This window comes from Diadema setosum, chromosome 3, assembly GCF_964275005.1.
Source record: "Diadema setosum chromosome 3, eeDiaSeto1, whole genome shotgun sequence".
NCBI classification, from domain to species: domain Eukaryota; kingdom Metazoa; phylum Echinodermata; class Echinoidea; order Diadematoida; family Diadematidae; genus Diadema; species Diadema setosum.
The window spans coordinates 41,157,762-41,176,659 of record NC_092687.1 but is presented as its reverse complement, the minus strand read 5'-3'; the positions used below and the strand labels follow the sequence as shown (position 1 = coordinate 41,176,659).

The 18,898-nt window shown below is 38.2% G+C and overlaps 1 protein-coding gene across 1 annotated transcript in view; it reads right to left on the bottom strand.

The window, feature by feature from the left end:
* LOC140246870 (uncharacterized) overlaps positions 1 to 18,898 on the bottom strand; it is a 110,976-nt gene that overhangs the window by 21,314 nt on the left and 70,764 nt on the right. Inside the window, exons 36-48 of the mRNA XM_072326196.1 lie at positions 16,999 to 17,168; positions 16,363 to 16,460; positions 15,651 to 15,876; positions 14,128 to 14,271; positions 13,663 to 13,832; positions 12,516 to 12,688; positions 6,233 to 6,453; positions 4,997 to 5,272; positions 4,017 to 4,190; positions 3,224 to 3,237; positions 2,582 to 2,735; positions 1,749 to 1,912; positions 1,368 to 1,430 (exon numbers count right to left, since the gene is read on the bottom strand). Of these exons, the coding sequence (XP_072182297.1) occupies positions 1,368 to 1,430; positions 1,749 to 1,912; positions 2,582 to 2,735; positions 3,224 to 3,237; positions 4,017 to 4,190; positions 4,997 to 5,272; positions 6,233 to 6,453; positions 12,516 to 12,688; positions 13,663 to 13,832; positions 14,128 to 14,271; positions 15,651 to 15,876; positions 16,363 to 16,460; positions 16,999 to 17,168 (2,047 nt within the window). The remainder of the gene's footprint in view (positions 1 to 1,367; positions 1,431 to 1,748; positions 1,913 to 2,581; positions 2,736 to 3,223; positions 3,238 to 4,016; positions 4,191 to 4,996; positions 5,273 to 6,232; positions 6,454 to 12,515; positions 12,689 to 13,662; positions 13,833 to 14,127; positions 14,272 to 15,650; positions 15,877 to 16,362; positions 16,461 to 16,998; positions 17,169 to 18,898) is intronic.

Sequence of the window (18,898 nt, the reverse complement as noted above, 5' to 3'; positions counted from 1 at the left end):
TCCATTCAGTTTGGTTAAGCGGTCACAGAGAAATTTGGATTGTTGTAAAGCATGTCATGAGTCTGATTCTTCCAAGTTTAGCACTTGGGTGCTCTTATGTGTGAACACAATAGACCAAACTTGGAGGGAAGAGATTCCTGACATGCTCAACAAAATTCCTCATTTCTCTTTGACCACTGAAGTAAATTGAATGGGGTTTTCTGTAAGATGTGGGCAATGAGCTATAGTTTCATACCCTGAAACTGATTTTGGATTGATTTCTGTTTTTAAAGTTATGATTGCGGAGGGTCCCATTGTAATTTTTTTTTTTTTTTTTTTTTTTTTTGGGGGGGGGGGGGACATACGGTACAACATTTACTTGTAGATTTTGTAGAGCACAAGGAATATTGAAAGTTAGGAAGCGCTGTGGTCAAGCAATCTTAAAATCAATGTACCTACAATACAGTAACATTATATATTGTCCTATGATGTACAACTGTAATATCACACTCTGAATAACCAAAAATATTGAAGACATAAACATAACATTTGATGAGATATCACGAGCTATGAAGGCTAAGCTACATGTATCTCAATATTGGTGCCCATGAAACACCCCAATTTTCTAATTTAGGCAAGGGCAATATTACACTCTGAACTATTGAAAATTTTGATGACCAAATACTTGATGGAATATGAGTGACTCATTTCTCATGCAGTCACAGAGAAGTAAGACAGAAATGTTCACTTAAACAAGGAACACATGTAATGAATGAAAGAAGTGGATATTCTGAGGACATTCTCAGATAAAAAATGTGCATCTGAAATACTGATTTTAAAGGAAATGTGTATCATTGTATCTTGCATATGATGTATCCGTCAAACAACACTGCAATTTATATCCAAATGGACTTTATTTCATACATTAACTGCATACATGAAAGAGATAAAAGATAATCAAAATGTTTAATTGTTCTTACATTGTACCTGTTAATAATGTTTAGAAGATTATTTGTTGACAACTTTTACTGAACACGATTTGAAACTACTGAATAAACAAAACTCTATGTGATTGTTACATACAGTCTTTTTTTTTTTATTCTACAACCCTGATTTTATGAAAATATCTGTATTCAACATGCACTCACTGGAACATACAACTTGCATTCCTAGGCGGGAAAATACAGTGAAAAGGTTTCGAACCAATATAAATAATGTCATCACTGATGTTGTAAGTTCACATACACTGTACTGATGAAAGCAGAATGGTGAAAGACCTATTAACCCGTTCCATACTAAATTCTGAAATTCCCATAGACTTAATATGCACGCCACCAGGTTCCCACATGGAACGGGTTAAAAAGACCGCAGATGACTGCCATACTTACTGTGGTGTTGCAAGTGGCAAACGTGTAAGTTGGACAATGTGTAGCATAGCCATCCACGCACAGCTTTTACGGGAGAAAATGAAAAAGAATTCTGCATCAGGCATTGTATAAAAACTTCAATAATTTCATTTCAATCTTACTTTACTTTCATGTTTGAATTCAACTGATATTCTTGTATCTAATCATTAACAAAACCTTCCACAGTTGAAAAAAACATTACAATTAAACAATCATGTAGTATGAAATATATGCACGAGTGCAAGAAAAAGACAAAAGAGATTCTGACTTACTTGACTTTATTTCTACATTACATCCCAAAGAAGAGAGACAGGAAAAACACAAATAGAATGAACATTCTTTCTCGGTTCTTATGATTCTTACCCATCCTATGGGGCACTCGGAGCATTCTGAAGCGTGGCCGAATGAATGCTCTGTGGGCGAGCGAGGGCAGTCGGCTTGTGGCGGGTCGCAGCGTCCACACGGCCTCTGGAGACCATCCCCAATGCAGTAGTTCGTTGTCTCGCATCTCTCGCATTGCGAGAGATCTTTGAAGGAGGAGGGGAGAGGCAGACAGGCAAGTCATTATAAAGCAGTATTTTGATTCAAAGAAACTAATAGAAACAGTATCACATACTTAACAAAGAGTTGCCAGGCAAGATGCTCTGCACATTTACACAGTTACAAATTTTGTTGGCCCTACATAACTACATTGTTTATCAATATAAACATATACAATAGAATACGATACTAAACAAGACATGTAACTCATTAAAATGTCTAAATGATAAAATCAACTCTGTAAATGCTTCTTTCACATACACTCAAACATGTCATGTCAATTAGGAATATTATTTTCTTGGTTTTTTGTTGTTGTGCTGTATATTTTGTTTTGTGTTATTTCAGTTTTTATGTTGTACATGTATCTACCACAAAAATAAAAACAAATTCTTTTTTGGCATGTTGTGTGCGACACTCTGTCATTTCTTGATTGTGTAGAATTGAAAACATGCACACTTCATCTCAACCAATATGTTATGATTACTTTGGGAAAAATTTCCACTTTTACATTAAGACATAAGTATGATATCTTTAGCTTTGATAGAAAGATTCCCCCGTTTCTTGAGCAAACATTGAGGAAAATGAGGAAATCACATGGAACAATACATCTTAGGAATTAAAATGATTAAAATAAAGAGAAGAACAATGTGACTTACGTCGGAATCTTCTCTCTGTTGTACAGCCAAGGATCTCGAAGCGAAGTCCAATCTCGTTGTTCCACGTCTTGGGGTAGATCCTGATGTACTGGGCGTAAACCTCTTCAAACGTGTTCACTTTCACCCCATTCTTGTTTGAGTTGGCATCAAAATCCTGCCAGAAGTAATTACATATGCCATTCCTGACGGTCTGATACATTTTGTTGTGTAGGGTTCCTACACAGATACTAACAGAATTCTACAATTATGTTTCTACCACGAGTTATGACTGCATCAACAATTTAAAAAATGCACACAACCTTTGCAATGGTGTCATTATCCACAGTCTGCAAAGCTCAATGACGTGATTCAATTTCACCCGAATCCTTGCTTAAATTTGCATTAGAAGTTTGACAGAAATCCAACACATTAATTTCCCTACTACAATCAAATAAAAACATTTTGATAGGAGGCTGCCAGATCAACCGAAGTTCAACGTTTAGCCCTTTCTGTGCCAATGGGTCAGATAAGCACAAATTTTGCACCCAAACCTAAGAATAAGTAATTAGGATGGCACGTAAAGTGTTAAATGAAATTTGCTCCTAGAATCAAAAATCTCATAACAGAGACATGCATATGTGACTTACAATCGTATAACAAGACTTGGCACTTTGTATCTTATTATGCCGAGATTGCTAAATTATGCAAATCACAGCATAATCTGGAGAAGATATGAATAGAGAGTCACAAGTGTCATAATAGCCAAACTACAAATTTGTACAATCACTTCTAAGACAAATTTAATGACCTCACTCTTTGCTGCATGACCACTATATTTAATACACTTCAAGTACAATGTATAACCCTCGGACATTTAACCACATCTGTAGAGTAAAATTGGAATCCTATTTTCTTTGCTTAATTTCACTTACAAAAAGATTTGCACACAGAATACAACTTAGTGACATGCATCAAACAAGACAATAACTTTGCTTCAGGTATCACATCAGAATTAGTTTTACTACCCATATCAACTTCTAATTGAAACAGTCACTTTCATTTACATGAAGCTCAATTCAGTTTTAATTTTTTCCCTACATTTTCTGTGAGTAATGGATATGAATAAAAATAACAATGTAGTATGCAACATGTATTTGACCAAAAACTCTAGAAAATAAGTACAACCTACAATGTATACTACGTCACGGTCAATTGTCAAAATATCTAAACTAGTGTATTGCAAGGCAAATATAAAACAAATTCAAATTACAGAGGAAAAAAATGCAGGAGCCTGCCATCCTAACAAGGTCATTGACAATTGACGGCAGCCTACAAAGAAAAAGAAGAAAACAACAACACACACAACGTCTTGAGCAATGAGGAACTTTCCTGTTTATAGCAGTGATATATGAAGTATAGAGAGAAGAGATGGGAGGGGACCTAACCTTAGCACTACCACCCTCGTGGACGTAAGTCCAGCTGGAGGTGTCGTTGCTATAGGCAACCTGGTAGGTCTCCACCCAGTAGTCATTGTCCGAGCTGCCCTGGGTCTGGAGTCCGGAGAAAATAGTGACCTCCTCCATGTCCACCTGGATCCACTGGGTAGCGTCCGAAACCGCTGGCACCCAGCCTGGTCAAAAAGGTAATTGACCCGTCAAGGATGGAACGATTTTGCTACAACACACATTTCCCATAGACACCTGCCCTATCATTCCTGTGACTCGTCCTCAACAGGTTAATGGAACAATGCCAAATATCTTTCTGCATTAAACAACTCTGTAAAAATTCAAATCACTTTGTCTACGTATATCAGAAGTTCATGCAATTTCCACCACAGTCACTACTACCACTGCCACTATCATCACAACCACAAAGCCTTCTCTGGACCCTGTTTCATAATTAAATACTTGATATGATAGCAACTCTTGATGGAATGGCAACTGTCATGGTAACAACAAGAATCCAGCTTCCTGATTGGCTGTTGCTATTGGAAGTTGCCATTTCAGAAAGAGTTGTTATCCTACATCTTTTATGAAATGGGGCCCTGGTTAATGCCCAGTTTGCTATGGCTACATTGACCAGGACAATTCAGGGGCGGATCCAGGAATTCTGTAAAGGGGGGCGTGACTAATATTTCTGGTGCCACTTCCGGGTTTCATTTCATTTCTTTTTCTCTTTATTTCTTTTGTTTTTGACGAAAAATAAAGGGGGGGGGGGCGTGCGCTGGTTGCACCACTACCACTACCACCATTACCATTTTATCACAACCATCACCACAACCACCACTACCACTATCGCCACCATCATCGTCACGTACACTGTACCACTACCACTACCACAACCACCATTACCACTACCACCACCACTCTACCACCCCAACCACCACCACCACTACCACCACCACCATTATTACCTCTATGACCACCACCACTCTACCAACCCAACCACCACCACCACTACCACCACCACCATTATTACCTCTATGACCACCACAACCACCACTATCACTACCAGCACCATTACAACCATCATCAACACCACTACAAGTACCACCACCATCTCTCTTCTTACCCGATCCCGCCGGGATGTCTGGATCCGGAGTGAGATAGAGGCGGGCCCTGTCTGCGTCGTACTGGCTGCTGACTGTGCTGGATGTTGAGAGCTGGGCCTCCTGTATCACTCCGTTTCTCATGCCTCGTGGGTCTCGGCAGTCTATCCGTGAGGTAAAGATACAAATTGATGAATAATTATACAAATAAAGAAAATAAAAGAATGGATATAGGTCTCAATCATTCCTTATGCATCTTGGCAGTCCTTCCATGGGGAAAAGTCATATTATGAATAGATGAATAGACGAAAAATGATATATAGTACATGTACTAGAAGGAAATAAATGAACGAATTTAAGACTTTAACTCAATCCTTTGTGGGAGTTGCCTGTCTGTCTTTGAGCAAAGTTCCAAAAGAAATAGAGAGATGAGCAAATAATTCCAGAATAGACAAGTAAAAATGTGAATACAACTACAGGAATATGTGTAAAATCAATCAATCATATAAATACAGGAATCGATCAATCATACACTGTATAATAGCATATCAACAAAGAAAGAAATACAATGTATATGTAAAAACAGTAACAAATTAGATATTGTTTGTGACAGGAAGCATTAATGACACATGTTAAATCAAAGTGTGGGACTTATTGAATAAACCCATCATTCAGGTTATCTCTGACTGTTCATAAGTGAAGCAATGCCTCAAAATAAATCAAAACCATTTTTGAGCATTCTTCAATTTCTTTTCCTTTTCAGGAATTATTGTGTAGCTTTGGAGTATTTCATATTCATCCTGTAAGACCCTAACCAACGGCGGGCTGGTTTTTCACCTCTTTTCATGCCACAAGGTAGGAGAAATTCTTGCCATTCCCATTGAGGAAATTAAAGCTAGGATGGAGCCCCCCTTTTTACACCACCACTGTGTGATGTGTGATGTCTGTGAAAATGTGGATGTTGTTACTTTTTCTGCTCCATAAATCAAAGTCTCTCGATGAGTACTGGCTCAATTTGACTACAGCAGTGTATAAATGTTTGAAACTCCCTCTTTCCTTTGGTGGAAAAATTAGCCTTTCCTGAAATCTCTCTGTGACTGAAGGGTTGATAGACAAATTCTCACCATATTCAAAGAGGTAATACTTTGGTACTCGTAGGAACAAGCCTCCGGTGGTCTCATTAGTGTAGATGACGGTTTCTATCGGATCACCGAGGACATCGTACAGACACGTCTGGCTGATCGTCAGGTTCACTGTGGCCACGTCGCCACGAGAGGGCGTCCCGCCATCCACCACAGCCACGATCATCTGCACCAGGTAGAACGTCGAGTTTTCTCCCATGGGTCTGTATTTGAACAAGTACAAAAAGTATTTAACTCTTTATGTGCCATGATGGAAACTCCATGAATGCCCTATTATTCTGAGACACTAATGTAGCAATGCTTTGGGAAAAGAGTCTGCTTTTCAAATCTTGTATATGTGTGGCGCTCCGACAAAATGAGTCATAAGTCGCACGGGGACTTTTCCCGTAATGAGCCGAAAATGAAGGGGAAGCACTACTCGGGTCGAAAATTTTTTATGACGGATTTTGATTCCTTGACGTTTTATCTATTTGTACAGAAAATTTCAGCGTGTAAAAATGAGGACAAGTGTCCCAAATCACAGTTTTTCTGAGACAATTTTTTTCGGTTACATTTTTTTCGAACGCTCGCCTTTGCGCTGCGTTTCGCACCTATTGTTCTTGCCCGATTGAGACTCCGCCTCCGTTGCTAGGGCGTATGCTAATGAAGCATTGCTCTTGACCCCATTGAAGACAAAACAAAGCATGGTGCGCGCGGCGGCGTCGGCGGCGGCGAGGGCTTAATTACGCAATAACAGTGAGCTGACCAAGGCTATCGATTGCATGACCAGCGAGTTGCGTTTGATACATGCACCACATTTCATGAAGTGGTGATTGATGTGACGCATAAATGGCGCTGAAAAAAAAAATTCCAACGAATGATCACGCAAAATTTATGATACTTTATCAATGAGCTAATGATGATCACATATCGAACTTGAAACTTCTCTATGTGTGTGTGTGTGTGTACTTTTACAACTTTTATTGGCCTCATTAATGAATTCATTCAAATAATTATGTATAACTGTCGTTCCCTGGTATGTGACTTGCTGTTTAAAGTTCATCTTTGGAGATATAGCATGGCATAAGTTGTCAATATTATTCTCGTCTTTATAAAGTCGACAATTCGCATGATAATTTAAGCCAAATGTGTGTAATGCGTAATTTTATTTCCCCGGTTAATAAAACTTATTGCCCTATTTTCTTATGATAGTTTGGGCCGCAACGGCATGGAGAGAAATCGGACGACAAACATTATCAATGCCCAAATAGCTCGTGTTCCCTTTGGAGGATATTCTGACTCTTGTCATTTGTGTATTTTTTAGAAGTAGGACCTATGAGAAAGTGACAGAAAGCTGTGTCGCTACTCAAAAGTGTTTTTCTTCTTTTTTTTTTTTTTAAATCAGAATGTGTGTAATGATAGTTGTTTGTCGTGTCTTACGTGTAGCTGACATGTGAGAGGTCAAGTCTGCAAAGAATTTGGCTAACAGCTTTGCGAAGTAGCAGCGCTAATTGCCTATTGAATTGTGTATTCTGAGGAATTCCGAATGAAAGAACTCGGACGACACTATTCACGCCTTGTATCCGAGTAAACCCGGCATCAACGAAGCCTTGAACAATGAAAGGTAACTTCCTGCTATCACGGGGTGGATAATCACGCAACCAGTACAATTCTTTTTTTCGCTATTGATAGTAGAATTAGTGACGTAACGGAGCGACAGTGTTGGAGGATCGGCATTATGTCTGCTAATTTGTAAAAGATTTTTTCAGTCCCCTTTTGTGTTCAGAACCACAGCCAGGGACGCCAACTTACTTTATCTCCTACAAGCTATCGTTACTATCTTAAAACGTGAATTTTATGAAAGGTTGAAAGTGATCGCGGAATCAGTTCTTCTGCGCGACACGAGGCTTTTATAATAGCATACCAAGCTTAAATCGTTTACCTGTATAGAAAGGGCGGGAATACACACTTATCGCAATCATCCGGATTTGGGAGTGATACACTCTACTATTTTTCTTCATCTTCCCCCGACAAAGACCATGGTAATTCAAAACAAACAAGCGAACAAACAAACAAACAGACAAACAAGCAGTTGCATTATATCAGAACGTACAAAATTATTGTGGTTCATGCATAGGTCATCTTTTGATGTAACTAGTCATTTGTTGTCGTTTTTATAGCGTGTCCTAATAAATGCCTTTAGCGAAAACCCAACATAACTTCTATCAAGGAGGGAAGGGAACTTAAATTTAAATATAACATAGTTTATAGAAATCAGACATGTAAATAAGGCAATCATATACATCCGCATGGCCGATTGTAATCTCTTACTTTGACTATTAAACATGATCGCCTGCATTTACGTGCTTTTTCTAATTTCTTGAACTTTGCCTCATTTCTCTTTTTTTTTACAGAATTGCTCGCAACGTTTAAAAATCGTAACGCAGTCCGCTTTCCCACAATTAAATGTTCCATTTGATTCGTCACTTATTGTTGGTCGGGTGACGACAAATGTTGGAAACTCGAGCGATGATACATGGCATTTTGTTTTGTTGGTTTTCGTCTCATTGCTCAAACGAATTTTGACTACGATTACAGAGGTATCATCTACGCATCATCAATCAGCAAGGATTAATCAACAAGTCATGAATTCACTTCACCCATCATGTCTAATCGAACTACGACATTGTTGAGGTAACCGCGCCTTTTTATTTTCATAGTTCAAACTAATTCTTGGCATAATCCAAACAAATAATTCTTTATATAGTTTCTCAAAATGCTCAAAAGATGGCCATAGTCAAAACTTTCTACAAGGATTGCATACGGCAATCTTTACTGACCTAAACAAGTTTTCTAGATCAGTTCCCCCTATGACGATGATTTCGTTTGCGTTTCGAACTTGTACCGAACTACTTTCAAAACAGCTATTACCTTTATGGTTCGATTAATGAACCAGTCTTTTGAATTCATAACCAACATTCGTAATCGTAACCATACAGTACCATAATACTGTCAATAACAGTTGGAAAATGTAAATGCTATAATAATAGCATGAAATAAATGAGTAACGATTATCTTCATACATTCTAATTCCTAAGTGATGGCGCTGCGATAATGACACATGGTTTGACTACTGCTTCAAGCAAATAAAAGGAAAAAGGAATGGGATATACTTCTAATGATGATACCACCCCGTACAATGCATTCCACTGTATTTGGTAACATTTGGTTACGTTTCTTTGCGCTTTACGTACGGAAAATAAAAGGCAGATTGATTCCATTAACATGCTAACACACAACGCATTCAAAATGTTTTTTGAAATACAACGTGTACAATGTAATGTTTTAGTATACGTTTTGAAACTTTGAATTTGCGAGTCCTTTGTAAAGTTATAAGGGTTGTTACATTATCAAGCAAAAATTAAAGTATATAGGGATTCGGATTTGCTCAGAAGACTAAAAATGCTTTATATGGCGATCGCTCGCAACAGAGACAATCCGTTTCAGTAGATATACAATGTAATTCTGTTTTCATAAAATGAAAGAGAAACGTAAAGAAGTCAACTTTTTAACTTCATTTAGCTTTCTCACCAATTGAACTTGATTTGATCTGCCACGCATGATATCGCTGTATGTTCTATTAATTCTATCAAATTATTTGATTGGCGTGCTTGTTTTTTATGCGGACTATTACAGGTAAGTATAGTCACTAATTCATTGAAGTTCATAATATTTGTACGATTATGGCGTGTTAGTTGTTTTGTATTTTCATTTTTATGATAATATCACGTGTGTATCTGATTCTGACCACGAAAATATGGCGACTATCTAAATGCGGAGTATGTACTGTAAAACTAATGTCTCCTGCCAGTATAGACAAACTCATTTCTAGTCTATCCCCGCTTGAAATGGAATTAAAAAAAAAAAAAAAAACGAAGTTCGACTTTCAGCAGATTTCAACCGTTTTGTATAGTGCCTGATACAATTATGATTGTATCTCATGGAAGAAAACTAGTCTCCTTGCCTGAACTTTAGCTGCTTCCTTTTCAAGCTTGCGGGAAAGAAATAGCTGAACATCAATCGCAATCATAAGGTGAGGCACATCCTTAAAAATAAACACAGGAGTACTGAGACATACTATTAAATAAAAACGGGCCTTTTATCACTATTGGCAACACATGACATTGAAATGTTTGTTTGTTTGTTTGTTTGGTTTTTTTTTTTGGGGGGGGGGGTAATACAATTGATTATTCTGAAGGTTTGTTAATCATACAATGAAATATGGTTCGCTATTAGCTTAGGTTCGTTAAAAAACAACAAACAACACACACACATTAAATGCGGTTCCTTTTCCGGTGTTTCCTTTACCCGAAAGTAATCAAGCAATCATTTATTTTAGTAAGGTTTGTGAATACAAAACGAAATGAGGAAGGCCTAACTATCAATTTAGAATGTATGTCATTATAATTATCTATACTCAACTTCACAAATGCAGAAAGATTGTAAAATTGTAAAGATTGTAAATGTGATGTTAAAAAAAAAGATAAGCTTAAGCTACAAGTTAACGAGTCTTTATATGCTATGGTATTACAAAAGTGACCGAGAATAAGAAGTATATTCATGATACAGTCATAATTATAAACCCAACGTGAAGCTGTCAGGCCTACATCAACCTTTGCTTCTGATACGTATAGTACGTGCAACATTGGCAAGCTTGATAAGCGATAATTCTGTGGACGCAACGCCTATAAAGGATATGTGCCTAATATGGCGGGAATTCAGAATGTTACGGCTGTATATAGCTGCAGCAGAACAGACGCGAAAGCAGTCTTTGATGTTCTGCAACATTACGACCATGTGCGTAATTTGAGGGTTTTTAGTACACGCAAAGAATACGATCTCAAAAGACGACTATCGTTAATTAACTTCATTTTGAACCCCCGCCTACAATGGGTTCTCAGGTTCTATCTAGGTATTGGTACTTGCTAAACGCATCCTCTTTAGTTTCCATTGACAACAACTGCATGGGAGGAGAATGGAAGCAATCAACGCCCTCGCTAAAAGACGCTTCTCGTAAGACGCATTGCGTGCCCGCCTATGCTACAATAGGTACTCGGGTTCGATTTAGGTATTGGTACTTGCTAAACGCATCCTCTATAGTTTCCATTGACAACAACATGGGAGGAGAATGGAAGCGATCAACGCTCTCGCTATAGACGCTTTTCGTAATACGCATTGCGTGCCTTTTTTCTTTCTACTGTTTCCTATTGTTTGTGAGTTAAAAACTTGCGGCAAACTACACCGCAGCCGACACACAACGCGTACCGACTCATTCATGCGGCGGCAGCGGCACGGACACAAACGCACCGAAGTTTACATCGGACGACCGTATTGGTCAGAATCGTTAATGATAGACCTGTCCTGCGATTGGTTAATTATCTTACACACCCAAGCTATCGCCTTATACGGTAGTGCGTGCGATGGAGCGTAAACGCCGTCGCTAAGCAGGACTGTTGTATTGTTTCGTCCCGCGAAAGAAACAGGTTGTGAGCTTGAACCTAACCTGAACTTTGAGAGCGATTTTCTCCGTTATTTAGAAAAAGGACTGACATCGTAAGCGTAGTTAATATTCGTTTTTGTGATCTACAGGGATGTCGAAATGAGTTGTATTACATATCAGTGTAAAGCTTAGAGTCTGTAGAATTCACATATAGGCATAACTACGATTTCATTTTTTGCGACTTTTGACTCATTCCGACGGAGCGCCACACATATACCTACTTCTATAGATTTCTCTTACCCTAGACATGTGGCGAGCAAATTTGTAGAGAAAATGACAAGTTTTGCTTTGATGTAAATTGTATGAGAAATCAATGACTGTGTTTCTTTGAAGTGACTAGTAGCTAAAGTATTGTAGAGGAATGACTTTTGCACATACGTATAACAGTAACAGCAACTTAGAATTTACTCCCGCATCATGTTAGGAACACGCCCTTGATAGTCGACGACCACATTTGTACTATGATATCGGTGATTGGTGCTTTACTGATCAATTTGGATGGATTTGGGGGTTTCAGCACAATATGTGAACTTGGCGTGCTGTCGACTGACTCGGACGTGCAAATGTGACACAGAAAGAGTTAAAAATGTTGTCATTTTTTGCGTACCAGTACAATGCGAGCATACATGTCACACTCAACAAGAGTTTCATATTTCCATGAACAACACCAGAATGAAAGTAGCAAAAATTCATATGGCATAAGCATTAATGGTCTTCAAAACTCACTCCTGGTTTAATGCCAGAGAGAGGTAGGTCAGTTCCGCGTTGACTCCCGAGTCGGCGTCCGAGGCGTTGACCCTGGCCAGCTCATTCTGGGTCAGGACGGGGAGGGGGAAGAAGTGGAAGCTGTCATTGCCGTTGAAGATGGGGCAGTTGTCGTTGATGTCGTAGACAGTGATCTGGAAGATTGACACGTAAGAGATGTGAGCAATGAGAAGAAATGATTACAGATGCATGGCGTTATGTATCAATTTGAACATGTGACTTGATTGATCCGTCTATCATTCATGTTAAGATGCTCTGAAAGTTTTAGCGCCCAATGGCTTCTGACAAAAACAAAGAAAATGCATTCATGGTCAAAGTCAAAAGAATATTTTGAACAAATTCAAAGGCTCATGTCGAGGTGTTTTAATTTATTCAACAAAGTCAGGAAAGATTTTCATGTAGGTGTATATAATTTTAACCAGTTGTCTTAAAATCCATCATACAATTTACTTGTGCAGTACTTACAAAACTATTTATTATCATAAACTCTATAGCCAAAGGGATATTATTGGCAGCATTTTCGAGTATAAAAATGATGATTTGTGTGAGCTTTAATGCTGCCAAAATAACAAGTTTTTTTCACAGTTGTGCATGAATCAAGGCAATATCAAGTCTGAGCACTTAACTTACGTGTATGTTCAAAATTTTGACATTTAAAGGAACTACGTGTATGCAATGCTTCTTGACTTGTATTGATTCAAAATACTTAGCTGATTACCTAGGGCCTCGATGTGGGCAAAATAATACCTAAATTCAATGCCGTATATTTCACTGTTTTCATTCATATAATCATGTTATTCTTCAGATTACTTGGATAGGAACACACAAAAAAACCTTCCAAAACCATGATTCTGGTGGTAACACGCTACAACACTACAATTGTATGTCAATTACTGGTATTAACCTGTTGAGGATGGACTGATTTTGCTACAACACGCATTTCCCATAGACACCTGCCCGAGTATACTCGGGACTCGTCCTCAACGGGTTAAAAGTATTCATGTGGTTAACATGGGCATTGCGGGAATACATGTACAAGTATGGTGGAAAATGACAAGAAAGCTGATGTTGAGTAAAGGAATAACAAGATAGATAAATTGAAACCAACCCTAATGGCGACCTCCCCGCTGAGCACTGGAGAGGCGTTGTCATCAATGACACTGATGACCAGCAGGTACTCATCAGCCACCTCGTAGTCCGTCTCGACATCGATGGTCAGGAGCACCTGGTCCGTGTTGACGTCGTACTCCTGATGGCCCGCTATGTTTGGCTCAGGAACTAAAGAGTCAGAAGACACAGCAAGGACATACATTTTATTGCTCTTATGTCTCTTAAAATCAAGTATTCCTTCTCACACCAAAAACACAGATTTTTTACATTGTGAAAATAGTGAAATACACTGATAAGTCATTTGTTGTCAAACTTTGGGTTCTGCTCAAACATAAATGAGATTTCAGAATCTCAGAGGAAAAAACAAGATAATGCACTTTGAAACATTTCAAAAAGTTGTTCCTCATTTAACATTCACTGATGAATTTTTATTTTTTTTTTTGAGTTGGTCAAAAACACTTACTCTGAACTGGATCTACTGCACAAGTGAGGAAGGATATTCCATCGATGGTGTAGGTGGGGGTAGGTTCCACAGTGGAGGGGAACACGCCGTCAGCAAGATTATCACTGGTGTAGTTTTTGAGAATGAAATGTCTGGCTTCGTTACCTGAGAGGGTGAAATTAAAAGAAATATTATGGTATTGTCAAGCACATGCAATTGTACAACTATGTAAAAGAAGCAAAAGAAAATATGTCATCATGAAGAGCATTTTACATTGATACGAGACACTCTCTTATTAACCCGTTGAGGACGAGTCCCGAGTATACTCAGGCAAGTGTCTATGGGAAATGCGTGCTGTAGCAAAATCAGCCCGTCCTCAGTGGGTAATGGAAATTAACAAAGTCGGCAAAATATGCCAAGGTGAAAAAAACAAAAATACAAAATGCAGTCATTCGTCTCTGTTCAGCATTCCTCAATTTTCGCAAGAGTTTACAATAAGCACAACTTTCTTGAACAAAACAAGCAGCTATTGCATAAACCATATCTTCCTTGTTGCCATGGCAACTGTGCTTAGTGCAAACAATAGTAATAAAAGTTGCCATGGCAACAGCAAAAATGTTTCTAGCTTGTTGGTCATTGTGCAGCAGCTGCCAGAGCAATTGCACATGTTGTAGCAGTTTATCAAAAGATGCAGTCACAACTACTAGAGACAGTGTAGTGGCATCACAAGTGCTACAATTTGCTTAACCCTAACTAGGCCGGGCTATTTAGGTAGATGATAGAGCTCACATTGCCTATGACGTAATCTAAAATACTATGAAGTTAATTTTTCAAAAAGATATCATTTATGCTAAATTATGCTACTTTATGCATAATGATGCATGAAATAAGACAATTTGATATAAATCACTAAATAAAGCTCAAAACAGGCAAATTTTTTGTGTAAATATTCTTTATAGTGTCCTCAGCAAATGTACAGTGTAAGAGAAAAAATTGTGCCATCAGAAAGAATTTCTTAAGTCTTTTATTGTTTTTCTTAATTTCTTATATATTTCTCTGTTTTTTCAACTTTATATTTCTCATTGTTTTTTCGATGAAATTTGTCCGGGACATTGTTCCGAACAAGAAAATATGTTATCAATTGATCTTAATCAATAAAACCCCAAAATAGTCATGCTTTTATGAAATTTGCCTGAAAGCACAGTTTGCATTGATATTGTACATGAATTCACGTTTTTGAGCAATTTTTGGTCTGACATGCACATTGTACATAATTATTTATGCGCAACTTCGGAACCGTGCGCCCAGGCATCGCAAATTTGGTGTCAAAAGATGCGGGAGACTTGCGGTGATAGCTTTTCGCGATAGCGATACATCATGCAGAACGTCGAGGGGGGGGGGGGGTCCTCGGAGGCCCCCCCTGGCCTAGTTAGGGTTAATGCATGTCATCGTTGTTGCCACATTTGCTGCTATACACTTGTAAGCAGAAATGCTAATCAACCATTTCTGTTTTTTTATTTAATTTGACAGAAATTGTCTCTCACCGCTGATGATGGACACATTGTAGAAGGGACCAACAGAGAAGGGGTCGGCCACCGTGATGGTTTCCACGATACCGTTGACGGGAAGTCCCTCGCTAATCTCCACAGAGTAGTCGATGAACCTCTCACCCTCCTCCAGCACGTCAAAGTTTCTCAACTCCAGGAAGATGTCGGAGGCACACATCTGGCGCTCGGTGTGGAAGATGTCGAGTCGGTAGGTAGTCCCAACCTGTAATATGACAGCAGGGATATGTATCTATTCTACATCCGATGAGTTCTCATGACTATGACTATTAACAATTTGTTTCCTAATGTTGACCTTTCATGTGCATCATAGCATGACAAGCATTGGAAGGTGGACTTGTCTGCTGAACAAGTAGAAAGCATTATCATTTGTATTATCATTTTTACGTCAACTTATAAGTGATCACATATTTCACTGCTGGGATAAGATTTAAAAATCCTTGTTTGTGGTTGATTCACAGAATGTTTTTAATACAAGTTTCTTTTTCCTGTTCTGTCAGTATCTGATTCCCCCCCCCCCCCCTATGCTAAATGCCCCTGTCTATAGATTGGTGTGATCAAACAAGGTATGATTTCAATGTTTAATTTGATTTCACCCAAAACTATTCAGAAGAGAACTTGAACGTGGAATAAAGTGTATAAAGATAAACACCAGGGTGAAAATATCTTGGCATTTATGATGTGAACTTACCTCTAGATTCAAGGAAAGAGCCTCGGCTGGTACATTGCTGGTTGTGACACACTCTCCATTAATAACTGATCCTTCTTGGGGTGTAATGGTCCCTCCTCCTGTCAGAGAAAATATATTACTAAAATAAAGTAAACAAATTTCACATTCTTGCTTCTTACGTCTATATGAGTCCATATGTACATGTACAACATAATATTAATCTGCAAATATATTCCTGTCATTAATAGATGCTTTCTCCTTTGCATCCATTCAACTCTCAATGGTCATTGCTATTATTTGCTAGTCACACTTATCCAATCACAGACTACAAAATACTAAAATATTCTTCTGTTGAATTTGCATAATTCCACAACTTTTTCAAGTTAAAGTGAATGAATTAAACACAGCTGAAATCAGTTATAGCATGGTAAATGTTTCAGCAAAACAAAACGGAATAATCTTGATTGCATGCTTCAATGGAATAGTAAAATTGTTCACATACATACTTGTATATGTACAGTACCATTATTTTACAGAATATTTGAAACACATGCTATTACATGGTAAGCAAGTACAACAATGCAGATCAGGTATTCTAAACCGGTCACATTGTTAAAGAAAACATTTTCAAAATTTGGCACTTCTTGAGAAACGAACCGTTGGCGTTGGCTAGACTGATCCTCTTGCACTTTGTGATGGTCTGGTACTCCCTCAGGACCTGTAGGACCAGGACCTTGTTCACATAGACCCAGACCTCCTCCCCTCCTCCGACAGCAATCTCCTCACTGCCATTAAATGTCATGGCACTCCGGATGGCGCTGGTGAATCTGGACAGCAACAGGTCGACATTCTTTTCTTTTATTTGATTTCCATTTTTCATCTGTTATGGGTTATCAATTTCTACTGATTCTTACTTTGATTCTGAATTCCTACTTTCCTAACATTTCTTGCCCCCTTCATTTCATTCATTTTATATCGTTTTATACTTCCTTACACTTATGACACCAGTTCTGATCTTGATGGACAACATTTGTGACCCTGCACCACAAAACAAACAAAAAGTCGCCAGACATGAATTTTTAGTTAAGACCATATTCTGAGAGAGCAGACTTTAAGCTTTAAAATGATGTATAACTCAAATCAAATGGACTCTCCTAACCTATCTAAATACTGGAAAGAAAACACAAACTCAGGAAAAGCGTGAACTGAGAAAAGAGGCTCTGAAGTACAGTGCTGTGCCTATTCAAGCGCTTAATCTTTACCAAACCATGCTGGCTGTGAGGTGAATGGGACAAAAAAAACAGGATGTAAACCACCGGAGTAACAACAATGAAGGGATTATCAGATTAAACTGAAATTAAGCATGCACCATTAACCCATTCTGTCCATAATTAACGCCAATTTTCAAAGCAGTAGCACTATCCTTTCAAAAGTTATTAGAGTTGAAAGTGAAGAGTGTGTACAAGGTTTTTCAGAAATGAAAAAGGGACTCTAAAGACACACCTAATCACACTATTCTACCAAAAATGTTCGAGATAAGCTGCTAAAAAACACACTTTCCTGCCCGTTTTATGACCCCAAATTTTAGCATAATGCAAAAGAAGACTTGCTCTTTCAGAAAATATGAAAAAGTCAAGATCAGCTAGGTTGACCCATTTCACTTATTTTCAGTCCTCACGCAAAATCAGTGTGTACGACTTTTTGTTCGTTTTGTGATGCACGGTCACATTTGTTTTGATATTCTGCAAGATTCAGAATTTTGTAGATGATAGATTACTGTTCTCAAAGTTTTCTGCCAAATTATTCTTATAACAATCTTCCTAATTGGGTAATTCAATCAAAAAAAAAAAGCCTTTACATAATAAAGGATCAAGGAAGAATTAAAGGAAAAAAAAAACCTCTGCTACAATTTTGTGTTCTTCTCATTCATTTAATTGCAAGTGGAATTTTCTTCCTACGAATGCGATTACAACACTTTGAAAAGTAATGTACTCTTGCAATGCTGCAGAGAAGAAAAAAGTTTCACTTCATGTTGTGAGAAAAACAAATTCTAAAGCAACAATTAACTCTACACTATCTACCATTTTTAATCTATGTCAACTCTCAATTTGCTATACTGATTATCATATATGTGACCCGCTACAACAAAAGGATACTAAATTCGCTGAAGGCTGAGCAGAGAAAATTGAGTTTGAACTTGCATCATCAAAATTGGTCAAAACAATCGGTTTTCTGCTTTTGCCATAAATTTTTAGTCTAATGTTTTGTCTATCATCTGCCGAAATTTCGAAGCTAAATGATCAAAGGAAAGGCAAGAAATCAGCGTTTTTCTGGGCCATGACTTTCTGACTTTCAACGTAACAGAAACGTGCCCAAAGATTTGGATTTAGCGCCGCAGCTAGACTACGCCCCTAGCAACGAGGGAGTGATCTTATTGGTCAGTACGTGGCATCCTGATTACTGATTGGTCGTGCATAGACCGCTGGCGCTAAGCTTGAATGAACATCGCGGAAGTCGCTAGGAGCATGCCTTCTATTGTCAAGCAGTGATAACTGTC